At 38.7% G+C, this 14,638-nt stretch overlaps 1 protein-coding gene across 4 annotated transcripts in view; it reads left to right on the top strand.

The window, feature by feature from the left end:
- Mctp2 (multiple C2 and transmembrane domain containing 2) overlaps positions 1 to 14,638 on the top strand; it is a 232,954-nt gene that overhangs the window by 46,284 nt on the left and 172,032 nt on the right. For all 4 annotated transcript variants that reach the window (XR_005505581.2, XR_005505582.2, NM_001191625.2 and 1 more), the window contains exon 2: positions 9,063 to 9,579. Coding sequence is in view for 2 of the 4 variants with exons in the window: in NM_001191625.2 (NP_001178554.1) it covers positions 9,133 to 9,579 (447 nt within the window). In the remaining 2 variants the exon portion in view is untranslated. The remainder of the gene's footprint in view (positions 1 to 9,062; positions 9,580 to 14,638) is intronic.

Raw genomic sequence — 14,638 nt, 5'->3', positions numbered from 1 at the left:
AATCAAGTTCATAAATCATCATGAATCAGTGATATGTAAATATATCCAGGAATTATATTTAATCCAATGCATAAGTTAAGTAAATACAATGTTAGTACAGTGACCACTTACATCACAATATTTGTAAAAAAGTTATCAGAAAGATATAGAGAGTAAATACAATTGCTTTGATTCTTACTTCCTGAAGTAAGGCATCAATACTTGTATGCTCTATAATATTTATATCTATTCATATAATAAATATGAATATTTATGAATAAATATGAATATAGTAAAAAAAAGTAACCAAAGCAAACCAAGTGTAAAAGTAAGAGCATCAGAATTTCACATAGGAACACATGAGCTGGGCAAAGCTGGGAATCACTGAGTGACCAGATTCTGAAAATGACCAACCTGAGTGTATGACGACAGCATCGTACGTAACAGAAAGGCTCCCTTAACTACTCAAGCAGGCAGAGTCAGAGAAGCTTAAATGGCACCTCCATTCGGACAAATGATGGAGTGATATAGTCTACTTAGTCTGTAAATACTTAATAATTCTGTTTATACTTTATGCTTGCAAAGCACTTTAATGCATGTTGGAATCAAGCCAGAATATTGGCCAAAAGTAAATAGACAAAACATACATATATACATACATAATATATAATACGTACATACATAAATACTTAACACAAACATATTTAAATATATATGTACATAGATACTTAGATAGATAGATAATAGATACATAGAAAGATACATTTATACATATATACATAGATCCATAGGTACATAGATAGATGCATAGATGGATAGATAGAAATGATATGTATAGATAGATAGGTAGATAGGTAGGTAGATAGGTAGATAGGTAGGTAGATAGATAGATAGATAGATAGATAGATAGATGGCACACTGAAGTGTGAAGGAAAATAGTTGTGACGTGGTTGTGAGTGACTTTTTAGCTTTGTAACTAGACTTAGTCTCTCCACATACAACGAAAATATACTACAGGTTCTGAAGAGATTTATATTTATCTCAGGATGTGTGAGTATAGCCATTGAGCAGCCAATGAAAATTAGAAAGTTCTGAAACCAGGAGAATTAGGCACTCCTCGTACAGTCCTCTCTTCATTGAGGTAAAGATAAAAATATTCCCAAATTTGTGTTTCGGTAGGACTTTTCACTCTGCCAGAATTCTAGATGGAGATCTCTTGATTAAAATAAGATATAGTAGAATACACTGCCATATGAATTTATGTTTATGTTGTGAAAATAAACTTACAATTTATCCTACAGTGCAGTAGTTTTCAACCTTCCTAATGCTTTGACATCTTAATACCATTCTCTATGTTGTGGTTACCCCAATGATAAAATTATTTCCATTGCTTCTTCATAAGTGTAGTTTTGCTAATGTTATGAATCATGGTGTAAATAAATGATTGCAGAATATCTGATATGTGACCCCTTTGAAACAGTCATTTGACTCCCAAAGAAGTCATAACCCACAGGTTGAGAATCACTGCTTCAGACAGGTCATGAGAAGCACTTTGAGTCTTGTTAGGCTCTGTTAATCTCTTAGGGGAAGATGCTATTGTCTCTCTGAGCTCCACTTTCTTTCCTTAGGATTCTGATTCAGCTACTGGCGTGGCTCAGGCTTGATCAGACACTTTAAGGGCCAGCGTTGACAACTTTTTCTTTTTCCATTTGTGCATTTGCTAGCTGTCAACTTTGGAGAATGTCTGAAACCATAATATAGATGGATACTTATTAGTCTCCTTGACTTGGGCTGTTTCCTATAAAGATCTCATCCTTTCCTTCGTGGCTTCGAAAGGCACAATGCTTACTTTTAATTCATTTAGTGGAAGCTGAGGTTTTGGGGAGCAGAAGCATTTTGTTTCGTGAAGAGAAGAAACCTTTGCTGTTGCTTTATAAAACATGCGTACATTCCTGCAAAGAGTTTTATATATATATCTTTCTCTTTAGTTGGTACACAGTAGTTATATTTAATTGTATTATGTGATTTATGTGAATTATTTTCACACACAATGTAAAATGACCAGAGTTACACCTTTCTTTACATTGATTTTTGATCCACTCTGCTGTATTTGTAAACATTTAACTGTTGGCAACCACACCGCCATGCTAAGAAGACTGCATGTCTAACTTGTTTCCGACAAGAGCCTTTTCAGTTAAGACTTCAGAGAAAATTTAATATTTGGGTTTGCTTCAAATATTCTTTGAGATAAAGAAAGTTGTATAATATTTCATATTCAAATAGGTGGCTTTATCTCACTGGGCTTTTCTTCAAACATAAGTCCTCCTCAGATTTCTTCTTTTCTCTTTTTTTTTTTGGGGGGGGGTTCTTTTATTCGGAGCTGGGGATTTCTTCTTTTACCGTTGCTTAGGAAGTCTCTAATTCTGAAAGAGACTGAACTCTAGTTAGCAGTACACCGTTAAGAACACATAGGATCTTGTTTTCGTTATCTTGGGTTTTTTTTTTGTTTGTTTGTTTTATTCTTTTTTTTTCCCTCTTGACACATATTTTTGTGTTTGCATGCTTGTGTTTCAGTATATTTTGTCCTGGTTACAAACTATTAAACAATGGCTTGGAAGTGCCATTTTGACTCAGCTCCACTAGAGAGGACAGGGATGACTGATAACCCATTGCTGCTTTGCGTGCTGTTCACTTTGTCACTACCAGAGTCTTTTGTGATTATATATGAATTTTCAAGTAGTTTATTACCCAGATAAGAATATTGCTTTTTTTTCTTGTCATTACGTTAAATTCATAGTACTTCTACTTAGTATGTTTGGCGATGATGTGTTTAACAGAATCGCTAAGCAATTCTGGAGAAGAATGAGTGTAGAGGAGTTGGAACAAGAATATCCTTGGGAGGGAATAGGGAGGCAAAGTTTAGAACAGAGGCTGAAGGAATGTCCATTCAGAGCATAAGCTGATTTTAAGGGTGGATGCTATCCTGATCACCAAGAGCATGGTAGTGGAAAGTGATGGGTGTGTGGCTAAATGGAACAGAATAACAGTCCAGGACTCCTCCCCTCACAAATATGTCATGTTTTTTATTGAGATAGCAGCTAAGTAATTAATTAGAGAAGGACAGTGTTCCACACTTAGGGTTGGAATAAATTGTTATCCATATATAAAATCAACTTTGACCTAATCCTAACCTTGTATGCATTAATTTTGTTAGAATGGGTCATAGCTCTAAATGTAAAAGGACAAAACTCCTAGAAGAAAACACTGGAGAGATCATAAGTGGGTTGAAGTAAGACAATGGATATTTAGATATGAAACCAAAACTGTTGCCTAGGATCTGTTAAGATCATCATCACACTTGTAAAGGCTTACCCTTGCTAATTAAGAACTTTTGATCTGCAAAGGATATTAATAATTAACAACACAAGATACAAGCTACAAAATTGGGGTGAATATTTAAAGGTTTATGCCCATCTAGGCCTCTTATATTCAAAATACATATTGAACTCTCATAGGTCAAGAGTAAGAGAACTAAAAGCCTTATTGTAAAACAAATCGATAAATGTCTTGAACTGATAATTCCAACTACATAAAAGTTAGCAGATTAATGTCTCAAACCATTTTTCAATATCACACACCATTAGGAAAATGAACATTTAAAGACATTTTAATAATTGCAAAGAACTAAATAAAAATACAATGTCAGTGCTACAGAGGGTGTAAAACAAGTGAAGTCCTCAACTTGTTAGTAGAAAATAAATTAAAAACAAATAATTCATACAAGCATCCAGGAAACATTCCAAATGAGGAAAACATTGACTTGCCTCATGACCCAGTGAAAACATTGTTGACCATTTACTTTAGAGAGTGGAAAATTCCCCCTGCATAAATTTATAACAATTTTAGTTAAAATAACAAGACTAGAAAGGCCCCACCTGCTTCTCAAGGGAAATTAATCAATGTATGGTGTGCATACATGCAAGTGGACAGCTCTTATTAACCAAGAAATAGTCTACTCCACTGATGCTATGGGCAACAACTTGGGTCATTCTTAGAGTGCAGCTTGAAAGGAGTCAACCAAGAAACTTACATGCTGTGGGATTCTGTTTAGGAGAATCTTGAAGAAAGTTCTGTCATGATGGAGACTAGATGCATGGTTATCAGAGGAAATATGTTTCTCCTGAAAGTATTCTAATGGTCGCTAATGTCTTCTTTCATCAATCTTTCCTGAGCCTCCCTACCCAAAGGAAATAGAGAGGATGAATTTGCAGGCACAGGCAGGGCAGTGCATGGATAACATTAATGCTTTCTGGCACACAACGGGCATCAGAGGTGTGTTTTTAAACCCCACCACCGCCTTAGTACATCTTTTTTTAAATTTAATAGACACGAAGATTCCAAACCAGTCCTTTACATAAGCGCTCAATTCTTCTCATAGTTTCTTCTCAAAACAAATAGACTTCCCCACCAGGGGCATGCAAATCTCTTTAAGGACTTAGATTCTAAATAGAGATTGCCAGGAAGTTCTGTTGCAAGACAGATTCTTGGGAATCAGGTTCATCTGATATATGGATTGGATTTAATTGTTTAAATATCATACACATTGTTAGATTTTATTATAGCATTTTGAAACGAAATTGGTTTTAATGCCCTCTGCAATGAGTCAATTTCAGATGGTACAAGGGGCTTCTTTGAGAACCCTGTGTGTCTGGGAGTGTGAACACGAAGGTCATCTTTGTTTGCCTACCTCTGCCCCACTTTTATTACTTGTATAAAATCTATAATGCCTCCTGCAACCCTCTCAAATGTTGTAGAGTTTTTCATTATAATTTATTCATTGAGTGTTTTGTCTTCTACTGCTCCCACTATGGTCATGTTCTTGTGTATCAATTATCTCTTTCTTTCTTTTTTTTAATCTTTATTAACTTGGGTATTTCTTATTTACATTTGATTGTTATTCCCTTTCCCGGTTTCCAGCCAACATCCCCATAACCCCTTCCCCTCCCCTTCTCTATGGGTGTTCCCCTCCCGATCCTCTCCCCATTACCACCCTCCCCCCAAAAATCATGTTCACTGGGGGTTCAGTCTTGGCAGGAGCAAGGGCTTCCCCTTCCACTGGTGCTCTTGCTAGGCTATTCATTGCTACCTATGAGGTTGGAGCCCAGGGTCAGTCCATGAATAGTCTTTGGGTAGTGGAAGCTCTGGTTGGTTGGCATTGTTGTTCATATGGGGTTTCAAATCCCTTCAAGCTCTTTCAGTCCTTTCTCTGATTCCTTCAACAGGGATCCGTTCTCAGGTCAGTGGTTTAATGAGAGCATTTGCCTAAGTATTTGCTGTATTCTGGCTGTGTCTCTCAGGAGAGATCTACATCCGGTTCCTGTCGGCCTGCACTTCTTTGCTTCAAACATCTTCTCTAGTTTGGTGGCTGTATATGTATGGGCCACATGTGGGGCAGGCTCTGAATGGGTGTTCCTTCTGCTTCTGTTCTATACTTTGCCTCCCTATTCCCTCCTAAGGGTATTCTAGTACCCTTTTTAAAGGAGTAAAGCATTCCCATTTTGGTCATCCTTCTTGAGGTTCATGTGTTCTGTGCATCTAGGGTTATTTGAGCATTTGGGCTAATATCCACTTATCAGTGAGTGCATTCCATGCGTGTTTTTCTGTGATTGGGTTACCTCTGTGATTGGGTTTCTGTGATTGGGATGATATTTTCCAGTTCCATCCATTTGCCTATGAATTTCATAAAGGCATTGTTTTTGATAGCTGAGTAGTATTCCATTGTGTAGATGTACCACATTTTCTGTATCCATTCCTCTGTTGAAGGGCATCTGGGTTCTTTCCAGCTTCTGGCTATTAAAAATAAGGCTACTATGAACATAGTGGAGCATGGGTCTTAGTTACATGTTGGGGCATTGTTTGGGTATATGCCCAAGAGAGGTATAGCTGAGTCCTTAGGCAGTTCAATGTCCAATTTTCTGAGGAACCTCCAGACTGATTTCCAGAATGGTTTACCAGTCTGCAATCCCACCAGCAATGGAGGAGTGTTCCTCTCTCTCCACATACTCGCCAGCATCTGCTGTCACCTGCGTCTTTTATCTTAGCCATTCTCATTGGTGTGAGGTGAAATCTCAGGGTCAATTATCTCTTTCTTGTGCTATTTTCTTTGTCCAGATGTCTCCCGGCTCTTATGTTGCTCCCACATCCAAGGCCATCATATTATACCCTAGTTTTCTATCAAGCTTTTGCTGAGAAGTTACTGCCATCCATCTCCATTTTCATGATTTTTATTTTTTTAAATAGTCACATCCTATATATCTTTACATCAGATTCTTTTCTCTCTTCCAGTCCCTCCCATATCCTTCCCACTCCATACTCACCCAACTTCATTTTTTTTTCTCTCTAAACCAGTGGTTCTCAACCTTCCTAATGCCTCAGCTCTTTAACACAGTTCCTCATGTTGTGGTGATCCCAACCGTAAGATTATTTTCACTGCTACTTCATAACTGTAATTTTGCTACTGTGGTGAAATGTAATGTAAATATGTATGTTTTTCAATAGTCTGAGGTAACTGCTGCGAACGAGTTGTTTGGGATCATGCCCCACAGATTGAGAACCACTGCTTTAAACAAACAAACAAACAAACAAACAAACACAAACCAAAAACAAAAAAGTTCACACATAAAAAGGTAACAAAACAAATCCACAACATCTGTTTTGTGTTGGTGACTACTCCTGATCATGAGGCCTACCAGGGAATGTGGTTGATATACTTAGTGTCACTTCATTTGAGAAAAGCTTTGCCCTATCCTAGTATCCGTACATTGCAAATAGCTTCTCAGGTAGGGGTTGGACTTTGTAACCACTTCTGCTTCTTGTGATGTGACTGTATGTCTTTAAGTGCAGGTGCCATGTATAGTCTGTCGAGTCTCTCTTCATTCATCTGTCCATCAGTCCTTTGTGCCCGAATAAAGAAACACAGACTCAGAAAGACAAACACTGCATGTTTTCTCTTATATGTGAATATTAGCTTTTAAGTTTTGGGTATATGATGTGTGTGTGTGTGTGTGTGTGTGTGTGTGTGTGTGTGTGTGTGTGTTATTAGCAACATACCAGAACTTCCCGATATTTGAGACTGTTTCTTTTGTTCTTGTTGATCAGAATCACAGTTTTCAATGTTAAGAACTGTAGCCTGTTGTAATTACTTTGGATTTTGGTTAGCTTATTCTCAGATGTTTCACTTGGACCGGGTTGTTCTTATTTCTCTGATGAATCTTTAGAGGCTGTGACTTATGCTCTGGTTCCATTATAGTCCCAGTCAAATTGCAAATGTCCTCCATTAAGTTATTAGAAGCTTTTGGATATGATCTGTTTTCTCTGTGCAATCTCATCCCCACTGGAGAACTAAGAAAACTAGGATATAATATGATGGCATGGCCCTGGACCAACAGCAAAGGAGCATGTAGCAAAATAGAGTTTGAACCTAAAGAGTCTGTCTTTAGATCCCAAGGAATTAGTAGTGCTAGAGACACCAAGTGCATCCTGGGAGAATCTCTTACCTGTGGTGATAGGCAGTAGGCTTTGGGCTTTAGAGATCTATATTATAATCTTCAGTAGGCTAATGGCCATGTGAACAGTGATTTACAGAGATCTTTGAGTGTTCTTTCCACTACTAACTACTTTGTCTTGAGATGAAGGGGTAGGAGAAGAAAATGCACTAACGGTTGCTTTCGAGAAGTGCTTCTCTACCCCACCCCCAAGCTCTCTGCTTTGTTCCTTGGCCAAATGAGGCAACCTTCCTGCAGCCTAGTTCCCAGTGCCTTCATCACACTCCATCACATCAGAAGGATATTGTGAAGCATTTGGCACATGAAATGGGTTCATTGCTCCAAATTTGACTTTTATTGACTCTCTGATTAATCCAACCTCTTATATGTCAAATCACCATGGCATTTTCAATGTGACTACCTATGTGTCTATGTAGTCATTCCCACCCACCCACACACATGTGAGATACCTGTATGCTTTTCCATCTGCACCCCAGCTCCTGATTACAGCAAATACTCAATATTCAGAGATCCTTCATTTAGAAGTGCTTCCTCACAGGAGCCTGATATGGATGGCTCCTGAGAGGCTCTGCCAGAGCTTTACTGATACAGATGAGGATGTTTGTCGCTAACCATCAGATTAAGCATGGGGACCCCTATGGAGGAGTTAGAAAAAGGACTGAAGGAACTGAAGGGGTTTGCAACCCCATAGGAAGAACAACAATATCTATCAACCAACCGGAACCCTCCCCACCCGCCCCCAGAGTTCCCAGGGACTAAACCACCAACCAAAGAGAACACGTGGGGGAACCATAGCTCCAGTTGCATATGTAGCAGGGAATGGCATTGTCTGAGATCAATAGGAGGAGAAGCCCTTGGTTCTGTGAAGGCTGGTTCCCCCAGTGTATTCCCCCTGGAATGCCAGGGTGCTGAGGTGGGAGTGGGTGGATGGGAGTAGGAACATCTTCATAGAAGAAGGGGGAGATGGAGGGGGGCTGGAGAGTGGGGGAAAGGGGTAACATTTGAAATGTAAATCGATAAAATATCCAATAAAAATGGCTAAAGCACTATTATTTTTAATAGGCAAAAAAGAAAGAGCTAGAGAAGGAGAGGGGGAGGGAGGGGGAGGGAGGGAGCGAGGGAGGGAGGGAGGGAGGGAGGGAGAGAGAGAGAGAGAGAGAGAGAGAGAGAGAGAGAGAATGAGAATGGCTCCCATTGGTTAAGGTGAAGAAATGTAGTAACTGCCTTAGCAAATATCTTAGTTTTGATATCCCTAGAGAGGAGTAAGTAGTCTTTTTCTACGAAGCTTAGGCTCAACCTGATAATCCCATCTTTTTACTTTTTTATTGTTACTTGATTTTAAACTCTTAAATATTATATATCCTAAAAATTACCTTTCCCAATCTTTGTGAAAGTACGACCTTATGTTTCACTTCTCATTAAGGGATGAAGAGTAAACATTCTGAATCAATTTCCTTTGGGCATGGCCATATACAGCCAGAAGTTTCATGTCTTCTCCTTATTTATGCTGTTTTGCAGAAGTCACTGACTGTTTTCCAGCAGAGGCACACTCTTTTGAGGAGTGGAACTCTTGATTCTTCATGCAGTTATGGATCTGGATAAACCATCTGTCTGGGGATCACTAAAACAGCGGACTAGACCATTGTTGATCAACCTGAGCAAGAAGAAGGCTAAAAAGAGCCCCAGCAAACCTTTGGATTTAAGAGTGCAGCATCACCTGGACCGGCGCCTCAGCCTCTCGGTGCCTGATCTCCTGGAAGCAGAGGCTTTGGTCCCAGAAGGTCGGCCTTACTCGGGGCCCCAGTCATCCTACATCTCAGTACCAAACAGCCTGTCCACTGCAGGCATTGTCCCGAAGAGCAGCAGCAGCTCACTGAAGCAATCTGAGGAAGAGCTGGAATGGAGCCAGGAGGAAGCAAGCCATGTCCCTGGGGTGGACACCGACTCTGAAGAGATCTATGCCTCTCCTGCAGAAGAGTGGCAGGCATTCAGCCAGAGTGGCCTGGATCTGCACAAAGCTCCCGAGGAACCAGAAGTAAGACCTGGACTCTTCCTAGCTTGCTTGCTTGCTTGCTTGCTTGCTTGCTTGCTTGCTTATTTATTTATTTATTTATTTATTTATTTATTTATTTATTTATTTATTTCTCTCTCTCTCTCTCTCTATCTATTTATTTATTTATTTATTTATAGGTGCATTCCCTGCCCTTGGGAAATTTGAGTAAGAGTTATTTTGTGGTTATTCTGGATGGAGAGTATGTCATTTACGAGAATTTAAATTAATGTACTATTGATTGCACTGGTGTTCCCATTTGTTTTAGGGCTGACCTCTATGTATTTAAAAGCTAGAACAATCGGTCCCCAGCTCCAAAAAAAAAAAAAAAAAAAGCTAGAACAAAGGAACCTTCGAGGACCATTTAAGGCTTCAGCAGCTCTAGAGGACCAGGTTTCTTTGTTCCATCTCCTGGCAAAGCCACTGAGCATGCAACTTTAACCTTTGGTTCTCCTCCTCCCCTCTTCTTCCTTTTCTTCCTCTTCCTTTTCTTCCTCTTCCTTCTCTTCCTCTTGCCTCTAGTAGGTCACCTTTTTCTGCACTGAGGTGAGGAGTAGCTATGAATGAAATCAATATGGCCATCCTTCTGCCACTACTAGCTTATTTAGACTTATAGACAATGTGGACAATGTGATTTTTTTTTGTCTACATCTTGTAGACCAGTGGTTCTCAATCCCTTTAGGGGTTTAAGACCCTTTCATGGGCATCACACATCAAATATCTGTATATCAGATTTTATAGTATTGTTTGTGACAGTAGCAAAATTACAGTTATGAAGTACCTAAAAAAATTTACAGTTGGGGGTCACCACATCATATGAGGAGCTGTATGTATTAAAGGACTGCAACTGTATTAAAGGATTGTAGCAAGAAGAAGATTGGGGAACACCATTGTAGACAAGCATGAAAACTACGTTTTAGATGGTGTAGATGTTTCTCTTTGATAATCAGAACCTAAAGGGTAGACTTTCCACCTGTGGTAGAGGCCTGTGGTGTTTCTACCAGTATGCATGCCATACTAGGTTTTGGGAACTTCCTTAATCTCTGAAAAACAGATGTTAGAAACCAGTGATCAAACTTTTATTGCTGGAGTTTATTTTTTCAAAGCCTCGTTGTTTCAGGAAGGCTAACTGGTCAGTGTAATTATGCAAAAATATTTGGTTTTGGAAGAAGAATTTAAATTCTGGCACCAAATTCCCGAATCCTAATCCTGACTTGAATGATCAATTTAATCAGCCCACTTGGATATTTTTTACCTGTTTAAATTCCTCTTAATTAATGATGCTGAAGCAGGTTCCAATGTTGAAGTAGGGGGCTAACTTTTTTTATGTATTTAAGATTAATCATAGAGTTGTATAAAAATTAAGTCTTCAGCTGAGGCTTTTGGATTTGCTTTTAGATGAAAATCTGTTAATCATGCAATGCGTCTGAACTTCCCTACGGAATAGGTTCTGGGAATGGTGGTGCTATGACCATGTCCTTTCGGACATTGCTACTCATTAAATAAAGGTCTCAGCTATTTTTATTTTGACTTTGACATATGGCATTCTTTGGAAACTTTTATGATATTTAATATTTGTGAATTTGAAATATGTTTCTATTTTACAAAATGCAAATGAAGTAGATTTACTTATCTTGGTCAGCATGGGAAGAAAACCTGTTGATCAGATCTTAAAGCTCATCTTCATCATCAATGCATTTGTCTGAGTCTGGGTGGATTTCTTGGCTTTTATCTACTAATGATTTCAAATTAGAAAGATGTTCAGAGTATGGGCGCTCACCTGCATTAGCCTTTCTGTAGTCTTTGTTGAATAAGTATAAATATTTGAGTGCTGTGTTGATCAAACATTGTGGAGGATATTATTAATGATGAATACCATGTCAGGATCATAGAGGGTCTAGTGTGGGTTCTGCACAGTTCGTGAGTCTTCCCTGGTCCCTTCTGTACAAGATGAATCTTTCCCACTCTCTAAGAGTCCAAAGGGTATCACTCGGAAAGAAGAGTTTCTCCCCCATTCTTCCGCATAAATTGTTGATTTGGAAACTGTGTGCAGCTACAAGTGGAAGGGTCTAATTCATCCTTTGCTGAGGGCCTTGTTCTTTGCCCACAATAGCATCGTGTTCAACTACATTTAATTAAAAAATCATTGATAGCAATTGACCCAGGTTAATAGAGTTTAATTTGTGGGTTTTCAAAATTGATTTCTTACTAGCATTTATTAGTTAAATAAAAATGGGCTTCATGGTGATGCAATGGAAGTTTTCTGGCCATGTAAATACTTGAAATCAAAACCAAACAAGGTAATGAATACAAGTTGTTTAAGTCTCCATGTTTGGAAATGTAAACAAACAAACAAACAAAAAATCAAAGACACAAAGAAATAGCAGGAGTGGGTGTGAGTCAAGGTCTTTCTGACTTATCCTTGTTTATTGAGGAATAGGAGTCTAAGTTGCCCTGAGGTGGATCCTTATTTATTATGGGGTATTTTCATATCCCAATATAAGGTGACCATTATAGGTGCTTTTGACACAGTTGTGCTCTTGCTAAGAGTAAGGCCTTAAAGTCTCCCTAAAGACCTAATTCTCTTGCCACTTGTTAATGACTGTTTGGACTCCTGGCTCTCAATTCTTTACCATAAATTGGCAATGCAGTGACAACCTTGGCGTTCCTTAGTCGAAGATGATAGTGTTTTTGAATTATAAAGTGATAAGCAGATATAAACAAGTGGATTGTTTTGCTAACACCACTCTTGCAAAAAAAAATCTTGCAAGAATTTATGGAAGGTCATTTGCAAATATTATTCATGGTTTAACAAGTGCCTGAGCCCTAGCCAACCACTTATATCAAGAATTGTATATGTCCAGAAGTTAGTTGTGTTTGACTTTGCGGGTGAAAAGGTATCTGTCACAACTTGTTTCTGATGTTGTGGCACGGAGAACACAGAAATGAATAGGTGGAGCTGGAATTCAAATGATTTCTCTTTAAAGGTAAACAGAAGAGAGTGAGGGCTGAATGTTGTAATGGGCTGTAGTTTGCTGAGTACAATTTTACAACATCCCAGGCCTGTCTGTGCACACACACTTTATATGTCCAGTGTTAAGTTAGATGGTATTCTGCAGCTTTGTTTTAGAGACAATCTTGGAGTTGAAAGAAAACTAAAGGCAGACCTTGACAGAGTTGCCACGGACCTTCTGGTAGCTTGTGCAGAGGTAGAATATGGAAAGATTAGGCCGATGTGTTGATTGTTAGATGGCTTCTCCTTATTCTTTCATTGTTTCCTGTGACTACTTAATGACCTCTCTGGCCTCTGTGGCCCTCATATTCCTGTTGCTTATGTTATTAATTCCTTTGTCTAGTAGATGTTTGCATTTGATCCTCTATTCTTAAATATTCATGGTGTTGAAAGCCTAAAGTGGGTTACAGAATTTAAATCATCTGGCACATAATACTCAGGCCTATATTCATAGGCTTTCATGGATTAGTTTTAAAAACGAAATAATTGATCTCAGCCAGTCTTATTCCCTATCGCCAGCTTTTCTGAATGTGGGTGTATGTCTTGACCTACTGAAACCAGTCATCTAGGCATGACACGTTTTGTTTTAGTTCTTGAGGATACTGCATAGCTAGTTCCTGTGACAGCCACAGGGAGGGTGACATTCACACAAGAGCACATTCAGTGTATGGAAAAGTTTATTTGCTCATGCCAATGTTTTGCTTTCAAGATCCTTGGTGACAAGATTGTGTGTGTGTGTGTGTGTGTGTGTGTGTGTGTGTGTGTGTGTGTGTACATGTGTGGGCACGCACATTTTAGAGTATATTGACAATTATGTACATGTAGTTGCATGTCTTTACATGTGTTTAGTCATCAGAGGTCCCAGTTAGGTATTGGTTTTCAGGAGATGACCACCATGAATGCTGACACAGGGTCTCTCAATGGTGTGGAGCTCACCAAATAGCCTAGGCTGCTTTCCAGGAAGTCTCAGAAATTCATCCGTCTCTACTGCCCAGGACTGAGATTACAAATGTATACCACAGTGTCCAGCCTCTTACATGAGATCTGGCAATCAAACTTGGTCAGCAAGCACTTTACCAACAGACTCATTTCTCTGGCCCTGTGTGTGTGTGTGTGTGTGTGTGTGTGTGTGTGTGTGTGTATGTATGTATGTATGTATGTATGTATGTATCCATCTCAAACCTATCTAAACAAACCCTTCTGGATTTTAATGTATTTTTATTCCTTTAAGTCAGGGATTCACACTTAAAGGGGACACAAATTATGGATTCGCTTTCTATAGTGTAGTGCTCCAAAACAGTATGAAGATATTAGTGTAAACTCATGTGTCACTAAAGCCAAATCAAAGAAATAACACCTGCCTAAAGGCAATATTTCTTTGCATGAGAGATGAACACCCTCACATGTATAGTAGATAGCCGATAATAGGTCTTAATATATTTTGGTGAGATGTCTAGATTTTATGATGTTCAAAAGTATTCCTCCTTTTCCTGAGTATGTGCTTAAAAACAGTCTGTTTAAAATCAATAGCTCATCAATCTGTATGCTCATGAGGTAGAATGTTACTTGGTAATTAAGGATGGGAATTTGGATGGTTTCAAAGGCATTGAGCAAAGTGAAAGATTCCATAAGTTGACATACTACATGATTCTTTTTGACAGGTGAATCTATAAATGACAAAATTACATGATAGAAATAGATCAGTGATTGTCTTGGGTGAGGAAAAGGACAAAAACTTTAGTATAGTGGGGTAGAAGGAAGGAGTTTTCTGAGTGGCTGGATTGTTGTGTATCCTGACCATAGAGCAGTTGTTCTAATCTATACCTGTTTAAAGTCACAGAACCCATAGAAATATAGTAAGTTTACTGTGTGGTATTTTAACTTGTGGCAAATTAAAGCAAACCTAGTATGCTTTATTATTATTATTCAGAACATAAGTACCAACATCCATCGGCATTGGGATATCAGCCTTTCCTTATGACATCATTTTCACTGTGTTGCCTTTGCTGAGACACAGAGTCAGAAGTCCTT

This window comes from Rattus norvegicus, chromosome 1 (assembly GCF_036323735.1).
Source record: "Rattus norvegicus strain BN/NHsdMcwi chromosome 1, GRCr8, whole genome shotgun sequence".
Lineage (NCBI taxonomy): Eukaryota > Metazoa > Chordata > Mammalia > Rodentia > Muridae > Rattus > Rattus norvegicus.
Note: the sequence above shows the minus strand (reverse complement) of the source record. Positions and strands in the feature narration are given on the sequence as shown.